Source organism: Dermacentor silvarum, chromosome 4, assembly GCF_013339745.2.
Source record: "Dermacentor silvarum isolate Dsil-2018 chromosome 4, BIME_Dsil_1.4, whole genome shotgun sequence".
Taxonomy (NCBI): domain Eukaryota; kingdom Metazoa; phylum Arthropoda; class Arachnida; order Ixodida; family Ixodidae; genus Dermacentor; species Dermacentor silvarum.
This window is the reverse complement of record NC_051157.2, coordinates 114982787-115006744: the sequence shown is the minus strand read 5'-3', so window position 1 is coordinate 115006744 and position 23958 is coordinate 114982787. Positions and strand designations below refer to the sequence as shown.

At 43.8% G+C, this 23958-nt stretch overlaps 2 protein-coding genes and 1 non-coding gene across 3 annotated transcripts; 1 reads left to right on the top strand and 2 right to left on the bottom strand.

Moving 5' to 3' along the window:
• Positions 1-3734: 3734 nt before the first annotated feature.
• On the bottom strand, positions 3735-11433 carry LOC119450543 (uncharacterized). Its single transcript, XM_037714039.2, has 2 exons — positions 10143-11433; positions 3735-4917 (listed from the first exon to the last, which is right to left on the bottom strand). Exons 1-2 carry the CDS (start codon positions 11016-11018, stop codon positions 4714-4716), a joined length of 1080 nt encoding a protein of 359 aa, XP_037569967.1. The 5' UTR covers positions 11019-11433; the 3' UTR covers positions 3735-4713.
• Positions 11434-12074: 641 nt separating this feature from the next.
• Positions 12075-23144, top strand: LOC119450544 (uncharacterized). The gene is made up of 6 exons (XM_037714040.2): positions 12075-12929; positions 13032-13192; positions 13278-13459; positions 14650-14785; positions 17272-17401; positions 20778-23144. The coding sequence occupies exons 1-6, from the start codon at positions 12563-12565 to the stop codon at positions 20867-20869; spliced, it is 1068 nt and encodes a 355-aa protein (XP_037569968.1). The 5' UTR covers positions 12075-12562; the 3' UTR covers positions 20870-23144.
• On the bottom strand, positions 12089-12160 carry Trnaa-cgc (transfer RNA alanine (anticodon CGC)). Its single transcript has one exon. It is a non-coding gene; the product is annotated as a tRNA-Ala (tRNA).
• Positions 23145-23958: the final 814 nt, after the last annotated feature.

Below are 23958 nucleotides of genomic sequence, written 5' to 3'. Positions count from 1 at the left end.
AGCTCCGCTGTGTCTTTAGCCTTAAGCTACCCCGATTTTTTTTTTTTTTCTCGAATATTGTCACGTAGGTGACGGTGAGCTGCCTGGCACGCAGGCAGACAGAAAGTAACACTGCGTCGACGGTAAACTTAAAATAGAATTTATTGGGCGAACTTGTGCTCCTAAAGCAAGCGAACTCGGCAACAGCGAAAACAGCAAGCGCGCCTACGGCGTTCGTCGGACTCTGGCAGCACAAGCGGTGGACCCGTATTGATACCCTTTTGCGTCCACGATCGAAACGCGTCAAGCGACGCCGCTCGCGTCGTTTGCGTCGCTGGAAGCCGAATTAACGCACGTGGCAATATAAGGCATAAAACACCTGTTACCAGTCTACAGAAAAAAAAAAAAAAAAAATGACTCGCCATCCCGGCTCTGCGAAAGTGGATGTCCAGCGAAGCTGTGGAAAATCGCCGCTACAACTGCGGAGGGGGGTATTCTTTATAAATACGAAATCATTATATGGCCCATTGTAGGATTCGGGTGTCGTGGACTCGGAGTCTGGCGTCAGCCGAGAGGGTCGCACTCTAGCCTACGCCGCCGGTGCGTCTCGCAACGGGTAGCTGGCCTGCGCTACCGGGGCGTCACACGGAGGCTTAGCGGGCACACTCCGTCGTCCGAGCAGACTTGAGTAGGGTTGCTTCTTTAGTGACGAGTACGAGGTGAAGAGGTTGAAGGTACAGAACAGGGGGTTTATTTACCTAAGAAAGGCAATCTTATTTACAGAACAAGGGATACTCGTACTGGCCGGAGCACGGGGCGCACTACATCGTCCTCGTATCACGATGAGCTACATGTCAGAGCAGACTACATCGTTCTCGCAGAGCACTCCAGATGAGTCGAAAAAGTCCGCTTTTAAAGCCGTTCATTTCCCTAGGTGACCAGCCGATTCATCTCGGGAAAGCAGGAGAGGTTCAAAGGTCGCTGCCCCCGCTGGCCGATCGTAACACGTACCATGAAGCGAAAAATCCGGCGTTAACATCTGATGGTACCAAAACCCATGTGTGATGTCATCACACCAAAGGTCGCGTGATGACATCACGTCGAACGTTGTGAAACGTCATCGTCACGTGACAATATCGCCGGATGATGTAATGCGATAACGTCATCTCGTCTCACGTGACGTCATGCGATGTCTTCGTTAAGTGATGATGTCACCTGACGCATACATTTTAAATGCATACTCCAGCATCAAAAAAATCACAGCATATCCACGGGGTGAATGATGATGAGTGGGCGAAGCTCCGGAGGGAATCATCGGATCTCCCGCTTAAGGGGACGCTAGCACAAACGCGTTAGAAACGTGCAGTACTCTCTAGTAAGGGGGAGCGGCCACAGCGTCTTACGCAGCCATTTACACATGCCGGAACGTGCACCGCGTTTGCCGACGCCATCACATGACTGCTGAGAGAGTATACCCCTCGTATTCATAAACGCTCCTCGACTTGAACTTGACTTGCCACCGCCTTGGGCAGCGCGTTCGAAACGCGTTGAAGGTAAGGCGGAGAGGCCACAGCGTATTACACCAGCTTCTTACACGGGCCGTAACGCGCTAGCACAAACGCGTTAGAAACGCGCTAGAAACGCGGCCTTTCCTTAATGTTGGGTATTTATTGCCATCGTGGTGCGTGTGTCTATGTGCGCTTCGTGGCGTAGTGGTTAGCGCCGCGCGTTCGGAAGCGAGGGGTCCCTGGTTTGATTCCGCGCTACGGACACAACTTTCGGACTTTCGGCTTCCGGTTATACTATACGTATACATATATATGTATATATGGGTATACATACATATACGGACACACAACGCCATCTATTAAGCAATTCATAAAATCTCACCAGGCACTACCTTGGAGGTAAACAATGGCTGCTACTGGGAATGAGAGACAGCAGAAGTCGGCTTTTAGCTAACACTTACACTTCTACTTGTACTAACGTTTCCTACTGGAACATGCCAATGGCTGCTAATGGGGAATGAGAGACAGAAGAATTCGGCTTTTAGTTAACGCGCACGCTGCGAATTTTTTATTGTTCAACAACGCACAGGAGAAATCTCCCACCGGCACCACCTTGCAGGTCAAAGCGTAAGACTGGTTACGCACTACGACTACGACGAGGGACGAACGGGTGCCGCTTTAAGGAGCTTCGCCCCTAAAAAATTTAGATGTGCAGTACTGCCACCACATGAAAGCTGTTTGACATCACATCCACACATTTGGCGTGAACATCCAACATGAGTGTTGCAAATATGGGAGGCAGTCAAAAGAGAAGCAGGCACAACCTTTTCATTTGGCTGGCAAACTGCTCTGAACAGAAAGCAGGGCTAGTTGATTATAGTAGCATTCTCCTGCTCAGTCTTCTGTTTAGGTATTACGCCCAGAAGCCCGAAATTAACTATTATGAGCAGATCACGATGTCAAGGCCAGTGATGTCTCCTGGGGCTGTGTTTTGGACAGGGTGTCCACTACATCGTAATTTTCAAGTTCTCCGATTTTTCAATGTTTTCTCCGACTGTTTCTGTTGAAATTAGGATCCTGGCAGTCTACAACATAGGAAGTTCAAGTGAAATAGAGAGAGAGAGAGATAAAAAAGGATTGTTTATAGCTTGCCAAATTACTATGCCAGCCCATAATTTTTAGCAACTACTAGCAGGAAGCTGTAAATCAGGTGGAATGCTCTACCTGATCAGACCGAATCATGTGTTTCAAGCAGTTATTCCAACCCCTTGGCCAGGGCCGCTATTTTGTAGCGATGCCTTTAAAGTAATGCCTTTTCGCGCTTATCGCACTTTGTCAGTGGTCAGAGCGACGGTCCGCTCACGACATCAACGCTGATAACGCGAGCGGACCGTCGCTCTGACCACTGACAAAGCGCGAAAAGGCATTATTACATTAAAGGCATCGCTACAAAATACCGGCCCAGGTTCACTCACAAAATCAGCAAAAGACAGCAATTGTCCTGATTCTAAGCAACTGGGGAGAAAATCAAGTCCCCCCCCCCCCCCCTGAATTTTCCATAAATGACAAATTCACTTAAAATTACAGGTTTCTGGTGGTGGCCACTGTTTGAGAATGTGATACCGGACCATATAGTGAACATATTCAATAGATTAGCACCAAGGAGACAGTGTAGCAATCTATTTTCACATGCAGAGCTGATCTTGTCGATTAGTGAACGTGGGAGCGAGAAGACAGTGTTCATGGCTTTGAATGAACTTGAGAGGAAAAGCAGGGATTCTGTGTGAAGGCAGTTGCCAAGTGAAACAAGGAAGATCGTGTAGTAAGGCTGCCGAAGTCTATCAGTTGCATTTAACTTGCAGGAAATCCAAAGTGGCAGGTACACTACTAGGAGACTAGAGGAGCAAATGAACAACAAAATCTAACACATTGCATTGATGTCATTAGCACAAAATTTTGCATTAATTTTAATTGCTTGCCAAATCCATGATCTGATTATGAGGCATGCTGTAGTGGGGCGGGGGGCTCTGGACTAATTTGGACCACTTGACGTTTAAACAAGCACTCTGCGCACTGTGGACGAGCATTCTTCACCCGTTTGAATGCGGCTGCCAGGACTGGGATCGAACCTACGACCTTGCGCTCAGCAGCACAGCACCTCAGTAGCCGAGTTATATATCTTTTTGCAATAAAGCTTCTAGTTACACGTCTTAACAGCAATACAAAAGCACAAATCTACACCACATCAAAACAAAATTTACATTTTTAATATCCTTTAAACATCAGAAAAACAGCACAAGGGACAACAGCATAAGCATGGAGCACATCACAGCACTTTTCAGTGCATTGTCATACATGAACGAAACGTCGCTGCAGCATATATTGGGATTTCTTTTTACAGGGAATTCTGTTCTTTACACATGTGCACATTTCCTGGGAATATATTATTTTCTCAAGTTTAGTGAAAATATACATTTTATCTAGCATTGTACAGACTTGAGCATGCTGTGGAATGCATTGCGAAAGAAAATTTACTGGTAAGCTGAAGATACTGTCTCTTTCTTCGAATATTTGGATAACCTTAATTCTAATGTGCGAAGTCTAGCTTATCTGTTCTTTGTTCGTCCAGTGGTTCAATTTACCGAGCACTGCGAGAGTAGTCATATACATTAAAACACTCAAATTTGCATTGTTGCAGACCCTGCAGGCTACCTCACCTCCTGCCTTGCAATACCTACACAGCTGCCCTAACCGTGGCATATGAACTTTTAGCAGAGGATGCTGGGCCTACGGAAGATCTTGGCAGTAGTGTGCCGTTCCACCAGAGCAGCGAGCTGATCCAACATCACAGAAACCACAAAATGAAAACTGTACAATTGAGTTATGGTGCTAGAACGGACCATCCCCCGGTCAATATTACGGCATAAGCAATAAACTCAATGCACAGTTCAGTTTGTAGGACACTTGGAACAACATGAAGGGCAAATTACTATTCAAGATAGCACTCAAGCTGGAGGACTAGGCATTATAAATGAAAGCTGCTCCCACAGCTGCACAATTAAACAACAGAAAACCCTGCAACCAGCAGAAAAAGTTCAGTCAGCTTGCATGGAAGTTTACCGAGTTCCTCTCGGTCAATGGTGCTGACACAGTCTGCTGAGCTTGCAGCACTCAAGTAAATTTTTGTATCCTTGCAAAGAATGCACAGATTGCAGCAAGCAGCAGTTCACTTTGCGGCTGATGTGTAGATCTTCTGGTAGACCTTCTGTCGATGGTCGGGAGAGAGCACAGGAGCCAGCACGCTTTCCACGGAGGCTACCCGGGACTGGAAGCGACGGCGGTCCAAGGCAATTTGTTCCCAAGGCCCCTTGCGCTCCAAGTCATCCGCATTGTGCACCTCGATGAGCCTGTCACCCATAGGGAAGTTGACCTGCAACATAAAAAAAAAGGAAAAAAAAAAAATTAAAAACTGCTCAACTGTTGATATATCTGCCAAAATGCCATGCCTCAGGCCTTTCTTTCAGTAAGACTGGCATTACATTGTTTTATTCCCTTTAATGAATACACCATACATTTAGAACAGCGATGACTTGTGCTCATTGGTGTGCATTCATTTTCCTTGCACTGTGTGCTGGAAGACACTAACAGGGACCAAACAAACACTGGTTGTAAAGAGGACATGAAGTGAGATGGGGGAGCGCAAATCTGCAGCATTCTATGAATCCTAATACCTACGGAACTTTTATACTAACAACTTTAAAAGGATGATGCTGCACTTACAGCTGCTTTATTTTCACTCAAATTTCACAAGACTAAATTTTTTGGCCTGCATTTTCAATAATACACTTGGCTTGTTTGTTGGCCTGGAATGGAACATCATTATTGTACGCACACCTAACTGTTGAATGAGCCAGTTTCCGCAGACTGGTTTTGCTGCCTCTTGGCAACTGAAGGCTCCCCAAAACTATGTAAACAATGATAAGCGTTTTACTGAACCAATGCAGTGCATCCCCCCACTCCGAAAGCAATCTTGAAACAGTAGTAAACATAAAAGAATTTTAATGTGCGAATAAAAAACACGTCACTACATACAGACAAACTGTAACTAACCTCTTGGCAGTGCATTTGCAGTCTAGAATGAAAAGAAAAAGGGCATCGAAGATCAAGGCCACCACTGACGGGTTTTCCTTTAACATTTATAGGTGCACTGGCAAAAAAAAAAAAGAATAAAGAAAGCGTCAAATTGCGTCATGCATGAGTGGCCAAGCAGTGCATGCATGGCAAGTATGACTCTGGGGAAAAGCCCTGTAATGATACCACGCACTTACTTGCAATGATGTGAAGAGAAAGAAAAAGAAAGGGAGTTGCAAAATTAACAAGAGAGAGCTCCCATCAAGCGAACGGTTTGTCTGACAAGGATACAGTAAATGCGAACACTTAGCCAGTACTTGCGTCAGCCCTCTCTGTCACGAGAGCTACTCTGAATATGAGACTGGCCAAGTTGATAATCATTGAAATCTCAAAATTTTACCATATAAAGTAGAAACAACTATATTGCCTAAGATCACATGCAATAACTTTAGTCATAACAGTAAAATGCAACAAATGTATGCCTGTAAGAGCATAGAGGGGCTACAGGCATAAGAAAAGATGACCTATAGATATTGCAAGGACATCATTGTTGTAAGCTTGCATAGTGTGTTGCCTTCAGCAACATTCAAAGTATGAGCTTAAAATATAACCTGCACTATAATGCTCAATCAGGACCTTTCCCTTCTGGCAAATGCCTGCAAGCACATAGGGTAACGAGCAGCACACGGCACCACAATGTACCAACTGAAATATGAAGCCCAAGAAAAGTTTGGCGATCTCTTGATGCCTTTTATGGTGTAATCAATGTTTAGAAAATTGGCCATGAATTTCTGGATATTGCCTGAACGCCACACTGAATGTGTAGGCTGAAAGAGATAAAACCATCTTATTGCCACTAATGGTCTTAAGGAAAAAGACAAAATGATGGCTCATCCCCATTGTGAAATGCTTAATTGCATACATCTCTTCAGAGCATTGAAAATTTTCACTTATTTAGTTTCACTGTCCAAGGTGACCCCCATGAATCATCAGTGATAAAAGATCACTAACAATGACATGGCTGGCACTAACCACTAGCAGAGTGATAGGCTCCACATTAATCTAATCAGCCTATCTACAGCAGCATAGTGCAGGCCATGAATGATTCTCCAATATGGCTACCATGATGTCATGTTCAGTCTCTGTCCTGATATATTAGGAAAAAAAAAAAAAAAACATTGCAGCCTAGTTTCTGGCTGTTTTAGATATTTGTGGCAGTTCTCTGCTTTGTCAGATAGCCACATGTATGTGATAATCTATCAAGATAGAATGAATGAACTAAAGAAATATGTGCCGATCACTCAACCAGAATATGCTATATGTATTCTATATACGCTTTTGGAAAATCTCAGTTATAAGTACCCCTACTTGTCCAATGTGCTACAGGTGTCAAAAAAATTATGGGGTTTTAAGTGCCGAAACCACCATCCGATTATGAGGCACACCGTAGTGGGGGGGGGGGCTCCGGAATAATTTGGACCACCTGGGGTTCTTTAACGTGCACCTAAATCTAAGTACACGGGTGTTTTGTGCATTTCGCCCCCATGCTACCAGGTGTCTTCATACTATCATTTGCTTTAAGCTGCTGCCTTTTGTATAACATGCAACAACTATCCTAAGCTACAGTTCTTTTCACATCCTACCATACTTTTATCCATTCCTTCAAATAAACCTATCCCTCAGCATTTGTGGGAACTGTTAGCGACATGTGCAACGCATCATGCTTTTTTTTTTTTTTTTTGCAGCATGTTTAGAGAGACTTTACAAGATGTAAGAGCTGCCATACAGAGGGTATGCACTGACATTGCCACACCCACCACATTGGTTCACCACAAGAGCCTCGATCAGAACTGCTTCCAAGCGGCAGTGTTGTAGACACTGTCACTGAGACTCAATACTAGATCTGAGAGGAAAAGGGTTTGTTGCTAGGCTACCTGTACATAGTCGTAGGGGCGTGTGAATCTCTGGAATTTTGAATACAATCTTTGATATTCAATTCACATTCAATTCGAAAATTCACTACTCGAGGTTCTCAAGTATCAATCTTTGTTAGAATAATAAGAGATAACAGGAGAAAACCAGATGCATCGGGTGACAGCTTCGAACGATTCTGCTACAGGGGAGCCACAATTGCTGCAGAGAAGCATTACTTGTCGAGCAAACGTATGGAGTAGCTTACTTCTGCTCAATAAATTCCAGTCATGCAATAAGGATGCCTCGCCTTTATGCAGCCTACAAATTTATTTTCTCAATTCAGGAAAGCAATTTATTAGTTCGACAATCTCACCGTGTTTGCGCCGCTTAAAAATGTACAGTGCTGTAGTATTACAGCCCCTTTGCGTTTCCAGCATCTAGTTACATCTGGTTCCTACGTTTCATTACAGTTTCAAGATGCAACAGACACGATTACATTTCAGCTTTCTCATTTACAAGCTCCTCAGTTGACCAGAATTTCAGTTGCGAAGGTCAATCCAAACTTCCTACCAAACGGATTCCATGTAACCTCTGCATTTCACTTTATTTAGGAATGAGAAAATATTCGGTATTCAATTCAATATTTGAAAGTTGTTCATGAATATTGATAGGAAATTTCAGTTGAGCAGTCCTTAGTCACTAAGACGAACAGCGCAAGCAAGCTGGACAAATGGACATCTTTGCACTTGTCCCATCTGTGTGCACTGTTTCAGTTTAACTGCATCTCTCAAGTGTGAATAATCCTCACATCATTCCTACTGACCAGTTCCACAGTACTACTGGAGGTAAGATCATATTAAGGCGCACTTCACATTGCAATTGGTAGGCATAGATGGTGGTAGCGACACTGTGCAGCCTCCCAGAACCAGATGCTGTCATTGCCATTACCGCCACCTTGACATCACCTGCCATCACACTAGTTCTTAATAAAAATGTGTGCACCAACAGCTAATACATCAACAAATTTCTGATTTTTAGAACCAGGGCCGGTATAATGTAAAACTATTTCAATCACCCTCTCTGATGGGTCAAAATGGCTCGGGCTTTGCCCATATGGGCCGTGAAACTATTCCAATCTGTTTTTATTCCAAATTGGCCATTAGCCCTCCTTTATAGGTCAAAATGGCTCGGGCTCTGCATATGTGGACGTGGCGTCCACTCATACGGGCTGGACCAGAACCACTCTGACCTATTACGGAGGGCTAATGGCCAACTTGGAATAAAAACAGATTGGAATAGTTTTACGTTGTACCGACCCAGGAGACTGCAACTTTGGGACCTTGGATCAGCAGTGAAAAATTTTGCAATAAGTTTTTGAGGGAAGGCTTGGAAAGCTAGCAAGCCGCGACTTGCCTGGAACGTGTTGTATGCAATCTATAAGCAAAGCGTAGCTGGAATTTTTTATAAACAGCTCCACTAAAGTAAACTCTCATAACATCTAACTGTGGTAGCACAAAAGTATGTTGATAGTGTATGAGCCGTTGGAACCACCACAAACTGAACACAATGTGATACCCCTGCACTTAAGTACAAGTGGGCTTTAGTGATGCAGGATGAATCAAAGACAGATATATTGCTGGTACACGTCACTTATGCCTTCCCACTTCAATTTCACTCAAAATGTTTAACGCTGTATGACTTTGCTGAAGACTAGCTATTACTACGCTTGCAAAAATCACTGGCCACAAATTTTTCACAATGTCAAGTTTCTACAAAATATGCGAATATAAATGATGTAGTCAAAATAAGAAACTTAGAAGCATGGCAAAGAAAAAAAAGAAAGATTGCAAAGGCAGGTGCACCAGTGAAAAACAAAGCTTGCTGTTGACAGAGGGGCAACAATTCTTTTCTTCGGTTTTGTGCATTACACTAAACAATTGCAGATATTCTGACACATACATCATGACACCCAAAATCCCAAGTCACTACTTGTTGCACAAACATATTTCTGTCTAGGTGCCGGTATGCCACTGCTGTACGCCCATGTAGTTCATCCTTTGCGAGCTCATACATTTTTGAATCGCGTGACTAACATACAGAATTGCTACTAACTTTCGTTTAATTGCAGTACATTAAAATATTTAGCGATACTCGACTTTCGGTGATATTTACAGCTCTAGCAAATGCTCAAAAGTGATCTACAAAGCCCCAACCACTGGATCACACAGGGAAATTATTTAGTACATAGCAGAGAAGTTATAAATATGCTATGAGCTCTTGCTTTTTTACACCAACGAATGAGATTCAGGAGTATGCAAAAGAAACAGCTGTTACCGCCGCCACATCATACCGGCGTGGCAACTTTCCAGCCCTTATCTACCGGCTACCAGGACCGACGAAATAAAGCAATAATTAGCGACTCGCACACGTAATGCCGGCGGGAACAAACACCTCCAATTGGGGGCAAATGCGCAGAGACAAACGGGCTCGCTCATTCCCTTGCCCCGAGGCCGCGTATCAAGATGGCCTTTCTCCATGACCGCACTTTAGCTTCTCGCGGCGGCTTTTTAGAGCGGCCGTACTACAAGTAGCGCTTATCGGGCACATCACCTTTGCTGCGCGTGGCGGCCTGTCGACGTCTTCCCCGTAATACGTTCGATTCCACTTTTCGTTGGCGTCCTGCACCAGCGGAGACACGGGCTGGCGACCGTCCACTTGATCCCCGTTACGGCGCTGCAAACTGGGACACGCGTCGGAGAGCACCGACACCGAAAGAAAACTGTTCAGCAGCGGCATCACCAAGACGTCCAAGGAAAAGTCGCTCGTTCCTCCGGCACCGTCGTCCACTTCATCCCAATCGCTGTCAGTTTCGCTGAGGTCTTCGTTGCCTCCCAAAATGAACGCGATGGCGGAATTGACGTACGGCGGCGAAGACGACACCTTCGGCGCAGTAGGCGCCTCGTTGACCTGCTTTTTCTTTCGGTCCACTTTGCTTGGACGTGACGACGCCGTTTCGACGCGAAATATTATGTCTTGCTTGGTGGGGGACCTCGCAATGCAAATGCCAGCAGCGCTTGGCGGCACGGCCATTGCCGCACCGGAGCCGTCGGCTGTCGACGACGCGCGCACAGGCTTTGCGCGTCGCCGCCGACGCCGGTGGTGGTGGTTCTGTTTGGACGGCATCGCGGCGTTGTTCGCAACACTTTCGGGGCTAGAGGCGACCCGGGGTTGGTCGTGGGGCTTATCGATGCACATTGTCGGTCCTTGCGCCGTTCCACTACGGTCGGTGGCAGATCGCTTGCGACTACAATCTTCGCGCGTTTTTGCTGAGCGTCCGGTCAGCAATTCTTGCGTAGGGTTTCTGCAGGCCACAACAGGACAGCTGTAGCCGCGCTTGAAAGGCTTCAAGAAGCCATTCTTTACGGCATTCTTCGCGGCGACCAGGTCACACGTGCCAATGTCTCGTTTTTGGCATGGCTGGCTCATAGCACGGAATGACGGCACGCGATGAGTCAGCTGCGTCACTCAAAATTTTGGCTCAGCGAGAATCTGTCCGGTGTTTCCAGTGGCTGCTACGCAATCACCATTCGCCTGTGAGAAGGGCGACATGGTTCCTACACATGGACCGCCACTTGGACCATGGTTCGAACTTCACGGGCTTGCCGATGGAACAGAGGTAAGGCTTACCACGGGCGGTCTCCCCCTGAATTCGAGGATCCGTGCGAATACCGAGCTCAGCGATAATCATGCCACAGTCACAACCGCTGACAATGCAATAATCACTGTCGAACGCTAAAGAAACACTTGTCGGAACGACAACTTTACAGCAGACCATTTCTCACGGTATTCCACAGCTGAAGTCGAAAATGAAAATGGCTGTTTCCTACGTCACATCCATCCGTGCACAGAAATCGACGTTGTCGACGTCACGAAAACGAGGAGGAGGGTAGCTGGGTGAGCGAGAGGCTTCCGGCACCTTCCGGTAGCAGAAGCAAGGCTGGCAGAAGGAAAAACCCAGAGAAAACCTTCCGCGCCTAAACAAAGAATCGACAGCCGTACGTATCATTGAATGTGACTGTTACATATATTGCAGTATGACGTGCTTGCGAAATTTTATCACAGTACGGTACTGCCCTAAACCTTAGTAGTTTTTGTTATCGAAAGCCCCCCCCCCCCCCCCCCCCCCAAAAAAAAAAAAAAAAAAAAAGGAATGCAAAGCAAATGGTTGCGACTCCGATGTTGCAAATAGTTCTTCACAACATCACTCTCTAGCGACCTTAAGCAATGAAAAGTCACACTGTTAGTCATTCGGTAGCAAGGAGAGCTGTAGTTGTACACTATTTCGCTGTAATATTTAACTACAGCACTTGTTTGTTTCGCCAGTGGGGATTGCATCAGCCCCGGCAGATACACACCCGGTATTGAAATCTAGCTGCTCTTTTGCTATGTCTATGGCACGGTCTATGCTAGCTGCGAGTCACGTTTTTCTCATATCCCAGTGAAGTTCACACAAAATTTTGACGCTAGAGAGAGAAAAAAAAAAAAATCATCCTATGTGGAGGTGCCGGGGTTCGAACCCGGGGCCTTTCACATGCGAAGCGAACGCTCTACCACTGAGCTACACCCCCAGGACACGCGTATATTCGAAAATATCCTATAAATCCGTTATTCATCACAATAACTGCGTTGCGATTGTTCAGCGTTATTACGTTAATAAAACTGTCGTACATTGCTCCCATGAGCAGCGGTAACCGCTTTGACAATATTCGTGCAATTATTCATAGTCATTACAGAAGCTATATCGAGAGAGAGAGAGAGAAGTTGGGCGAGAGAGCAATGGCTCAGCCAAAGGAGGCAAATGCATGGCTCAGCACAGGCAGGCAGAAGCGGCAGATGCTGTCAGAGTGAGGCTGCTAACGTGATCGTGATTCATGCATCAATGTTTTACCGAAGCGTAGCCAGGTAGTACGCTTGGCCCGTCCACTACTGCCCAAGTCGTACAAGCTAAACGGCAGTCGTTATCAGGCACCATGCGTTCTGGAAGCGTGCGGAGGAAAACCACAAAAACTTCGTTTCGCGCAGAACTACGAACTTTGTTAGCCACTGCAGTGAGGCTCAACATGCCACCTAGCGCCGTCGATGAATGCATCAAAGAGGTGTTCTTCAGACGGAAACGATCGCCAACATGTGCGAGCACTTCAGCAACAAGTGTCTGCGCGCGAGTCACAAACATCCTGATGTGGTGCTTGATTCTCTTGGTATCATTCAGAGTCATCCTTCACATTTGCTTCGAGGGCATGACTCTAGACAGGTTATACGACATGTACATGTACCCTGGGCTTCGAACTGCTCGGTTACTTGCCTTACCATTGCTGAGCCAGTTTCCATCGTTAGCATGTAAGTTTTTTTTTTTTTTTTTTTTTCTTCCGATACGAAAGCTTCGACACTCATGGCCGGTAACGAGCGTGCACTGGGCTGTCCCGTTTCGATTTATTTCAGATTACCATGATAGAAAGTGCCTGGTTCATAATCCATTTTTCAACCCAATGAACGAATCGGAATGTTGGCCGTGCGAAAATTTCAAGGCAATTGTCGACTTGACCGGTCATTCCGAGATTGCCGTGAATTACGTATGGAGCCTTGTACCATTTGTTGTAAAGGTATGCTTTACTTTTGGAGGCGGAAACTGAACTAGTATGTGAAGAACGCGAGTCGAACATTTAGAAATTGCCATTCTCTGTTTAGGATGCTCTGAAGCACAACATCAGTGGAGAGCACATGCATCAGTTTTTAAAGGCACACCATGAACTAACAGATGATACGTCTGCCAAGTTCTATTCCACTCTCCATGGTGTGGAGGAACCCCGCCATTTACTTGACTGGCGAAAGTGGCAACAGGTGGATGACCGTTATTTTCATATATCGTGGTAAGCTAACTTCTGTATTTTCCTTGCCTACAAGTTAAATGCCTATGACTCGACAAATGTATTGCGTCTGCACTGTGCAACATTACATCATTCAAAGGAATATGCTTACAAATTTGATTTTTGTGTTGATAAATGTAAGTGCCCTTTTCCTGCTTCCTGAGAAGGCGCCAACTCCAAATAAGTAGGCAGCTTGACACTTTCCTAACACCCGCAGTATTTTAACACAGTTAACGCACCCTGTGAATCTCATTTTTTCTTCCTTCCCAGTGCAGCAAGTCTAAGAAAGCTCACCTCTAACTTATTAGTATGCAAACAAATTTTGTCTTTCTATGTGGATGCCTTGCACATGTTGTCATATCTGTTCACCATATTCCTAACTTCTACTGTGGCATTTGAGTTAAGTGGGGCCAGGACAGTGTGCAGTGCTTAGCTACAGTAACGTAGCGGCCTTACACATCCACAATCAAGCTGCTGCAGTGACTTATCGGTTACAGCATTCTGAAGCTGAGAAGCACAGGGCTGTGGGCTCAATTCCCAGCTGTGGTGGTAAATTCCAATGGATGCAATATGGAAGGAAAAAAAAAAATTGCTTGTGTACCAAGCTCTGCGTGTTCAACATCTCCCGATGGTTTGAATTCATTTGCAGCTCCCTATTATGGCTTCTCTCATAATCTTCACTTATGTTGCTTTGGGACATTGATACGAACAAACAATGAAACCATAGAAAGCGCAGTGGTAATTAAATGCTATGTTTGATTGAAATGTAGAAGTAATAAGGTAAAGGGAAATGAAAAGTAGATGAAAATATAACTTGCCGCTGGTAGTAACAGAATCTGCATTCTTCACAATTGCATTTTACAATGTTCCTGTTATCTTTTCATCTGCTTTCATTTCTCTTTACCTATTTATTTCTACATTTCAATTAAACATAGCATTTAATTTCCACTATGCTTTCTCTGGCATTGCTGTCTGTTTCTTCAGATGATTATGACAAAACAAATCCGGCTCCTTGTATCCCTTTATTCCTCAACACATTCGGGACATTGAACCGCATGAATCAATCAGCGTAGCTGAGTTCAGATTTTATGCTATCCTAGGCAACTCAAATGAACTTTACCATGCGCCTTAAAAGAGTATACATGTCGATGCAGTGCACCATGACCTTCGAATTTTGAACGTCTGTCTTACAGGGAACTGGCATCCCCTCCAGCTGCACGCATTCTCAGGCAGGTTTTTCACAGGCCTTACTTTGTGCAAAACGTCTCTGAGGTGTCCCTGCAGAGATTCCTGTTGTTTGATGGTCCCGACGCACCAAGTTACTATCTGGTATGACGCAGACTCTACTCCGTGAACTTTGCACACCTTATTGGTTTCGCAGTAATATCGATTTGAAGTTTTTGCTGGTTTTATGAGTTCTACCTGTGTCTAGGCCAATCTTTAGTCACCGAGGACCCTAATCGTAGGAAGGAAATCTACAGAATAAAGTGGGGTGGAGGGTATATGGCAGGTATTACAATGTCTGGATCAGCAAGCCTATTCTTGAAGTAATCAGTGCACAACTGTTGCATTCCACCGCTACTAACATACAGAAACATGGAGGTTAACAAAAGTGTTTAAGATGCAACTAAGGGCTACATGATGAGCAATGGGGAAAAAAAAAAATGATAGATGTAACATTAAAGGGGACCTGCAACACTTTTTTGAAGCCACCGTTCTTGTTCCAGATGTTTTCTCAGCATGCCAAATAACAAAGCAAGAGGAGTTATGATAATTAACACACATTGTGGAAACTTCAAAGTGCAAGCAAAGTTAAAGCTGCCCTCAACTCAAATTTTAGTGGCTCAGAATGCCACATTTCACTCTCCCATGACATAGAACTGTGGCGCCCAATGGTAGCAGGGCATTGGTGTTATGTAGTGGAAGTCGGCGCACCGTGGTTTCCAGGCTGGCGCGGCATGTTGATGGTGTCACCATGGCCTCCGCAATTGGGAAGTGCACGGTCCGATCTCGGAGGGTCATAGTGTCACTTCTATGCACTTCTATCGTTAAAAGAGCACCCATGAAACTGACGTTGGCGTGCCATGAGCTCAGCACGTTGATGCGTCATTCCCGTGATTACAACACCTTGTGCATGGCTGTGTGGTAAATAGGCCATAATTAAAGAAGAAAAAAAGACGTAAAAGGTAATGCCGTAGTTACAGTACTCACTATATAATGCGAACAGAAATTGCGCATTCCATTTTTAACCAATTATCACAGTGCTGCACATCGACATCACGGCCGACGTACGAAGTGCACGAAATTGCCACACTGTGCTGTTGCTATCGGTGCCCCCCCCCAACAAGCTTTCTAGGGAGCACTGCAGGGCCCCTTTAAGAGGCAGAAAGTAGCATATGTTAGAGAGCAGACAGGGGTAGTTCTAGTTGAGGTTAAGATGAAGAAATGGTGTTGGGCAGGCCGTGTAATATATGTAGTTACAGAATCAGCACCAAGGGAAGGCATATGTAATAGAGAATGGCAGAAGGCTAGATGGTGTGATGATATTAGGAAATTTGCAGACATAAAATGGAGACAGCTGATGCAAGAGGGAGGTAATTGGAGATCGGTGGGTTAGACCTTCATCCTGCAATGTACATAAAATAGGGTGGTGATGATGATGACCAGTGTTTAGAATGTAATGTTGCTTTTTAAGGATGATGGAGGGGCATTTGGTTGAGTAAATGATCAAGAATTGATAATGCTGCAACCCTTGGTTTTGCAGCCTTCATGAGTAGTGAACAAAATCGTACTAACTAGAACTGGACATTGATACACTTAACCTCTGATATATATTAATATGTTACATTTATATATTTACCACTGATTTAGGCATTATCTGATTAACCAGTCAACCAAACCCAGTAGAAAAAGCACAAAGTTTTGAACACTGTATGGTGCAACATGTTGCAACAGTGCAAATGTCTGACTTATTCCATACAGAATGCGTGTGCGGCATCCATAAATATTACCAAACAAAGCCTACAATAAAATTCTTTGTTTGAGTCAAATTTGAGTGTGAATGATCCAGTGGTGTGGCTGGAAAAGTATGACTTTCTATGTGATGCAATGTGCTTTACTATATTCCTTTTCATGTTTTTGCTTATTGTGACCAGTATGAAAGTAGTTGCATTTTGTTTCTGTTTCATGTTTGATCTTGCATACTTGACACTGTGAAGTATTCAAAAACTATAAAAAATATCAAAATTTGCAAACAATGATTACTCGGTACAAAAAGCAAATCGAATAGGACAATATTCGACTTGTTCTAAAGTTTCGAACCCTAATGATATGCCCAGCTGCGGCTCATCAAACAGTCTCATCATGCCACTGGTTCAGTCCCAGTGCAGACCACAGCACACGGACATTGCCAGTGATTGTGTGCAAAAGCATTCCTGATGCATGTGCAGTGGTGTCAATTTGCTATGAGTATCGTGAGAACATTCTTGCTTGTCAAACACAAGCTTCACTATATCCTGCACTCCTAATCTCATGGGTGACACCCAACACACCAACATTTCTTATCTCTGCTTCTATTTCTGACACAAGCAGATGGCAGAGAGAGCAGCAAACTTGTCTCTGCTACAATCCCACAAGTGCATCCTAATCACACAAAGGCCACGAGATGTTTTTTTTGTGTGACCTCTCTGCTACCTTTTTTTCTTTCCTGTCCTCCTTTTGGAGATGACGCAAGAGATTGATGAAATTGCCAACGGTCTGCAGGGATTGTTCAGAAATCAGTGTTAATAGGCAATTGGTGGTGGTGTCCTACGCAGCCCGAAACGGACTTCTCAAGTTCCTGGCTTGTGCAAGTAGAGGGAAACCGGCTTGTGGTGCTTGAACCCTCGGAACTTTGCATCCGTGACTGCCGTCAGGTGTCGGTGCTTCTGAAGCCCAATGACGTCTGTAAGTGCCTGCAAGAGACGGCCATCGGGATGTTGTATTCTAAGTATTCTGAATTGTAGTATTTCTTTGTTGCTCAGTACTTTGTTAAAGATGTGGGTTAGTCATTAACATGGTGAAATTCAAACAAAAAAAGTGTTTCTGCTCCTTGCTAAAGTTGGTATCTTTACAGCACCATGTGGTCCGCAATATTTTTGTGACATTTTGCACTGTGTTTCCTGAACAAACCTTTGCATTTTCACTCCGTGGTACCACTGGGCTTCTGCTACTGAGGAAAACTGTATATGTTCTCAGCACTGCACAGTTTTTCTGTAACAATGCCATCTACAACCGTATGTTGCTTGTAACAATAATTGGCTTCCTCAGCATCATCACATTTTCTCTTGGCTCGATGTGATAAGGGACCGAATATAGCAGTGTGCCTGACTTTTCAAGTATCGGATACAGTGAAACAATTCCGGACTTCTCTAAAACTTTTGAAAACAGTGGGCATGAAGTAAAAGAAAAATACTTCAATTCCATAAAGTAACCAATGCCAAGGTTGGCTGAAATTGTCTGAGACAAACCCATACAAGCACCTCTAAAATTGAAACAGCAGTTTCACACAGTCAAAACAATGTAGTGAAACAGCTGGGTGTAGTGCCCACTGTGATTGCCAAGCTTTGCCTCCCACAGAATCAAGCCTTGCTTGACATGTAGCACATTCAAATTATGCAGTGCAGTTTCACCAGTACAGGAGAGCATCCTCTGAGCAAATAGTGTAGCCATAGGTCAGCAGAATAAGCGAATACTCTAGTACTCGCTCATGAATATTTTCGCAGCCTATGTACTCACACTCATGTAAATTCACACTCGTAAGTAATCACTCACATTCCTGCCTTCTCAACACTCACTCTCGTTTGTAGTCACTTTCATTCACTTGCGTCATTTGCACTTGCCGGCTAACATACATACTTACATTCGCCGACAGTCGCTCACGTTCACATTCACTGAAGTCACCATCAATGAATTTTGTTTGTGCTCACGTTAGCCGGCACTCACTCCCATTCGCACTTTTGTTCACTCACACCCTTCGGCATTACCTAGCACTCTTTCTCACACCTGTGAAATGAGGGTGGAGCGAGTGCACTCACGGTTGAGTACCTGTGAGTTTGGTCATTTTGGCCTTTGTCGGGGGACTTCGTCGTCATGGTCGCAGGAGGACCGTGGTACATGCATGTGTCGGTACTGTGGAGTTTCGTATAGTTCAGCCCAAATATAATAGTGGCCATTGTAGCAATAGGAATTTTCAACTTTGTACATGTCATCATGAGCGGATTGTGCTGTTATACAAAAACTTGAAAACTGGGCTCACATTTTTGAACACCTGTCAAGCTCCTACTTAATGGGGCACCTACTGGGTCCTTGTATACACCCTTTTTAAGTGCCAACTGCTACGAAAGCTTGGGCCGTGTAAAAAGCCGAGTTTCTGATTGGGTAGTAGATAAAGAGCAGCCTCTGTGCAAAATTTTAGATTTGAAACATGAGTGGTTGCATCACGAAAGGTTTGAAAAAGACGTTTTCGATACTGAAACAGATTAAAAAAAAAAAAGCATTGCCATTACTGCTTGTCAAAAATGCAGCGTGCTGGGACTTGCGTCATATCTGCTAACCACTCCGTTCACATGTCGTATGTTTAGGTGCTATTTAAATGCTGCTAATAAGAAAATTTGCCAATTACCAGCGCTGCCATTTTGCTAAAATTTCTTCAATAGTATATACTTATAACTAAGTCATGATTTAGCTCTGCAAATGCAGCATGTGCCATAAAGTATAATTAAACCAGTTAGTGAACCCTTATATCTTGGCTACCATTGCTATTGTCTTGCACATGGCATCCATGTGTCCATGTAATCCAGCTGTAGTCATTGTCGAAAAAGAATAAAGAATCAAACTGTAAAAAGAACAATAGACTCGGACCTCACTGTTACTGGGTCTATTGCCCTTCATTTCTTTCGCGTTGATTTTGAAGGGTCATTTTGATCCAGTTAAAGTGATGGAATTCATTTTTTTTGCATAATCTGTATACTGCAAATGCAACATGTGCCGTAAAGTATAATTAAATCAATTAGTGAACCCTTATATCTTGGCTAACGTTGCTATTGTCTTGCACGTGGCATCCATGTGCCCATGTAATCCAGCTGTAGTCATTGTCGAAAGAAAAAAAAAAATCAAACGGCAAAAAGGACAATAGACTTGGACCTCACTGATACTGGGTCTATCGCCCTTCATTTCTTTCGCATTGATTTCGAAGGGTCATTTTGATCCAGTTAAAGAGATGGAATTCATTTTTTTGCATAATCTGTATACTGCAAATGCAACATATGCCGTAAAGTATAATTAAACCAATTAGTGAATCCTTGTATCTTGGCTAACGTTGCTATTGTCTTGCACGTGGCATCCATGTGTCCATGTAATTCAGCTGTAGTCATTGTCGAAAAAGAATAAAGAATCAAACTTTAAAAAGAACAATAGACTTAGACCTCACTTTTACTGGGTCTATTGCCCTTCATTTCTTTCGCGTTGATTTCGAAGGGTCATTTTGATCCAGTTAAAGTGATGGAATTTTTTTTTTTTTGCATAATCAGTATAGCTTAAAAGAACAGATGGTACAATATCTACTTTGGCGTGCTCCTTGAAAAAGAAGGTACCATGGCACTGTACAGAGCAAAGGTGCATTTGTTGAGATAAGAACAAATTGTGGCAGCTGGGCACTTCACATTCTTAAGCCCCAGTTTACTTATTGCATGAACCCACAAAACCAGCATACGGCACTAAGATATCAGAAGAAAAGCCAATATAGTTGCTGTACTAATAGAGAAAATTTTTAGAATTTTTCTTTACTAGATTGTGTCCATAGATGGACATACTGATTATTTGAATTCAGCTGCACATGCTGGAGCAGTTTGCTTGCAGTCTTAAACAGCTATGTAAGCGTGCAAGCATTGAAAGTTTGTTTCATGAGTCAGATACTTAGTTATTCACAAATACCGAGGATGGCAGCATGGACGATGATATCAAAGTTAACAAAACTGACATTTGGGCAAGTTGGTTTGGCTTCATCTTGGGTAAGCAGTGCAACACAGACACGGACAAGAGGTAAAGAAGTGACGGGACAGGCGCTGACCTGTCACTTCCTTCAGCGCTTGTCGCGTCACTCTCTTAGATCTTGTCCGTGTCTGTGTTGCGCTGTTTACCCAACATGATATCCAAGTTAGCCCTGTTCTAACACAGTGAAGTCTATTTTCAGCATTAGAGGCCTCAATTTTTTGCAGTTTCGATTGTTGCATAAAACCACCGCTTCTGGTGTGCAATGCACTTTATTTCTCTTCTTTTTCAGTGTACTTCAGCAGTACCATCTCCAAGGCAAGGTTGATACCTGTTCATGTCGGAGATCTGCCAAGCATCACGTATCTAGGCTCGTTCTACTGAAGCTTGTGCTGAAGTTCATTTAGTGTTGAACAGTTCCTTTGGAATAGCATTTACTTTGCCTTTTTGACACCACGGCACTTTATAGTTGTGCAATCAGGTGCACCTGGATAGAATGTATGGTGCTATGCATTATGTACACACACCTGCCAACCTGTGAACTTTAGGATTAGTGAAATTCTGCACACACGACACCCAGAGGGGGTGGAGGATAGCACACATTTTTTTTTATGCCCACCCTGAGCACACATCTTTTGTGGGGTACATACGCACTTTTATTAATGATGATTCATCTTTAGATGCAGGACACAAGCAACACATTGTTTTTAGATCACTATTACTTTTTCGGTGACTTTGGTATTTCTGTGTAAACTTGCTTGAAGCCAGTGGCCCTCTTGCATCTTTTCACCATTAGACTTCCAGCAAAAGGTTTGGGGAATGACGAGCAAAACGTTTTCGTAAACACAGATTATTTTTCATAGAACTTACACAACATTCGTAAAATAGTAAAGCGAGCCCAAATTCATGTAAACTCAACACAAAATTCGGGAGAATCGGCAGGTATGGTGTAACTCAGGTGTTCTGGCTGGTTGTTCACTTTTCTTTAAAATCAAATGAGCTTTTTGAAAGCTTTGCCAACCACCTATAAGCTGCGCAGCTGTGACAGGAGAGAGAGAGAGCTGTGTGTGGCACAAAATCTTGGTGGAGCAGGTCACTAAACCAGCATCTGATGCAACCCAACTGATTACTCGTGTGATTGTGTGCAGGTGCATAGCATTTTGTTTAGTTTGCACAAGGCTGTGTGCAATTGCATCTAGTGTGCAGTAGTACGCCTCATTTGCTGCTGCCTTTTTACTGTGTTCATAAGCAATGCCACTCATGGTTTGTCCAGTGCAGAGTTGTTGACACTCAAGTTTTGTCAACAGCCTGCTGTGCCCATGAGAAGTGCAAATGGTGCCTTTTTGCTACTCTGATTATTGAATGGATTGCTGTTTTGTGTTAAGACCCTCTTATTGCAGCCAACGTTGCGGAAGCTGTGCAAGTAGTACGGTCATATAAGACTCACCCTGTGCGTTTCTGATTTGCGACATTTTCCACGAAGTAACTACTTCGTATATTACTGCTACTTGTGGTCATAAAGTTGCATCAAATCACATATTTGTGCACCTTAGCGCTTCCAGTATGCCACATGCCATGTCTTGGTCTCGAGCGCAGCCTGTGCACTGTGGCCACTGGTCACGGAAACATGCCACTTCGCTCTTTCATTGGTAGCTTCACAAAGAATCAGTAGCGCAAAATAGAAGAGCCTCCCCCCCCCCCCCCCCTCCAAGAACACACAGACTGCTCTCATTACGGATTGGCCAACGTGTGTTTGCTGCAGTGCACGAAATTGATGAGTCCAAATATAGTTGCTTTCCTACAAAACCTTTGTACAGCGGAAGCGTGCAACACTAGGCTATTTGGTTCTACATGGCTTTGAAGGTAAAACTATGTAAAGCGGTACTAACAACTGGAGGGTCTATTGCGAAGACAGCGCTTCGTGGTGTGTGTTCGTTTCTTCTGTCCGTCATTGTTCTTTGTGCTGTGCTCTAAAATGACCATCAAATTATTAGTTGGGAAGCTCTCCTTCCAGCAACAGTGGTATGCTCTTTATCTTAGCGCAATAATGTATTAATTGAGGCTGATAATTTTTGCTCTTGTGTCCCTTCAAGCCATAAATAATAGCACGCACTGTAGCTACGTGTTGCTTCAACTGTGCTGCCGCTACTAACACTTGTAAAATTGTCTGTGCATGTGAACTTGGTAGTAATTATTCCCTTTATCCATGAAGAAATGTTGCTCAAAGCTAAAGAACACAGCACACATTAGACCTGCACCTTTGTGACTGGCAGTCTGATGCACACAAAGATAGGTTGATCATTTCCAGGAATAGCGAGTGTATACTATACTCAGATAATGCAACACAAAAAAAGCTTTCGCGAGCTGGTGTTGTTTCCATCAGCATTGTTTTTGCGAACAGCTTAGTTGTGTCATAGATTCACAGGGTTTCGATAAACAGCGACAATGTCCCACACATTCCCTCTGAAAGAGCCTCACAGTTCTTTCTATTAACCCTTTCAGACGCTATGTACACCAAGATAGTACATCAACAGCAAAAGCACTGATGAAAGTAATCATATTTAACATGTGCCGCATATATCTTTAAACACTTATGATTGGAATTGTGTTGCAATTTTGGATAACATGTGCAAAATGTTTTCGTAAAATGGGTCGGAAGGTAGACGTTCGGGTGTTTTTGCTTGGTGTCAATATGTTGTTGTATGTAGGGGGTTCACTTTCATTGTTTTTCACAATGTCATGCACCAGGCATAATATTCAAATGGCTGTGTAAGTTGCTTTTCAAGCTTTCAATACACAAAATAGTTGATGTTCTTATATATGATGTTCCTGTAGTGAGTTTTCGTGTGTAGTCCACATTCTGTAAACTTGACAAAACTCACTAAAGAATTGAAAACTCTTATCTATTCTGTAGCTGTAAGCTTTTTATGATTCAGAAGATGCAAGAAATGTGGCGAAAGTAAGTTTTCAATCAACAGGATAAAGTGGCGTCTGAAAGGGTTAACCACATGAACAAACAACCACTGTTGTTGACTGTGACAGGGCATATTATTTTGGTGTTTGAGCAAAAGGTCACTCAAGGTATTGAAAAAGTGTTTTAATACTGGTGCCAAAAATGAAATTGTAAACCGGCTTGTTCACTCTAATGTGGTGGACATGTTGCGCTGACTGTGCCGCCACCGCACCGAAGTGAAGGCATTGCCGAAAGTAATGGTCTTGTCTTGGAATGCATTCCTTGGCCTTCCAACAGAGGTGCCATCATCAGTTAGTAACATCTTGGCAGGTTCTATTATATATACCAAAAGGTGACCTGAAGGTACAAGGAGCAAACAGTGGTGTATTTTTTTTTAAATTCTTGCTTCTACGTTGTATTGAATTGCACAGTATTGCAAGATATTGTGGGATATGGGATGCAACATTTACCACACGGCAGGTTTATCGACTTCTTCAGTTACAGGTGTCACATTTTGAGT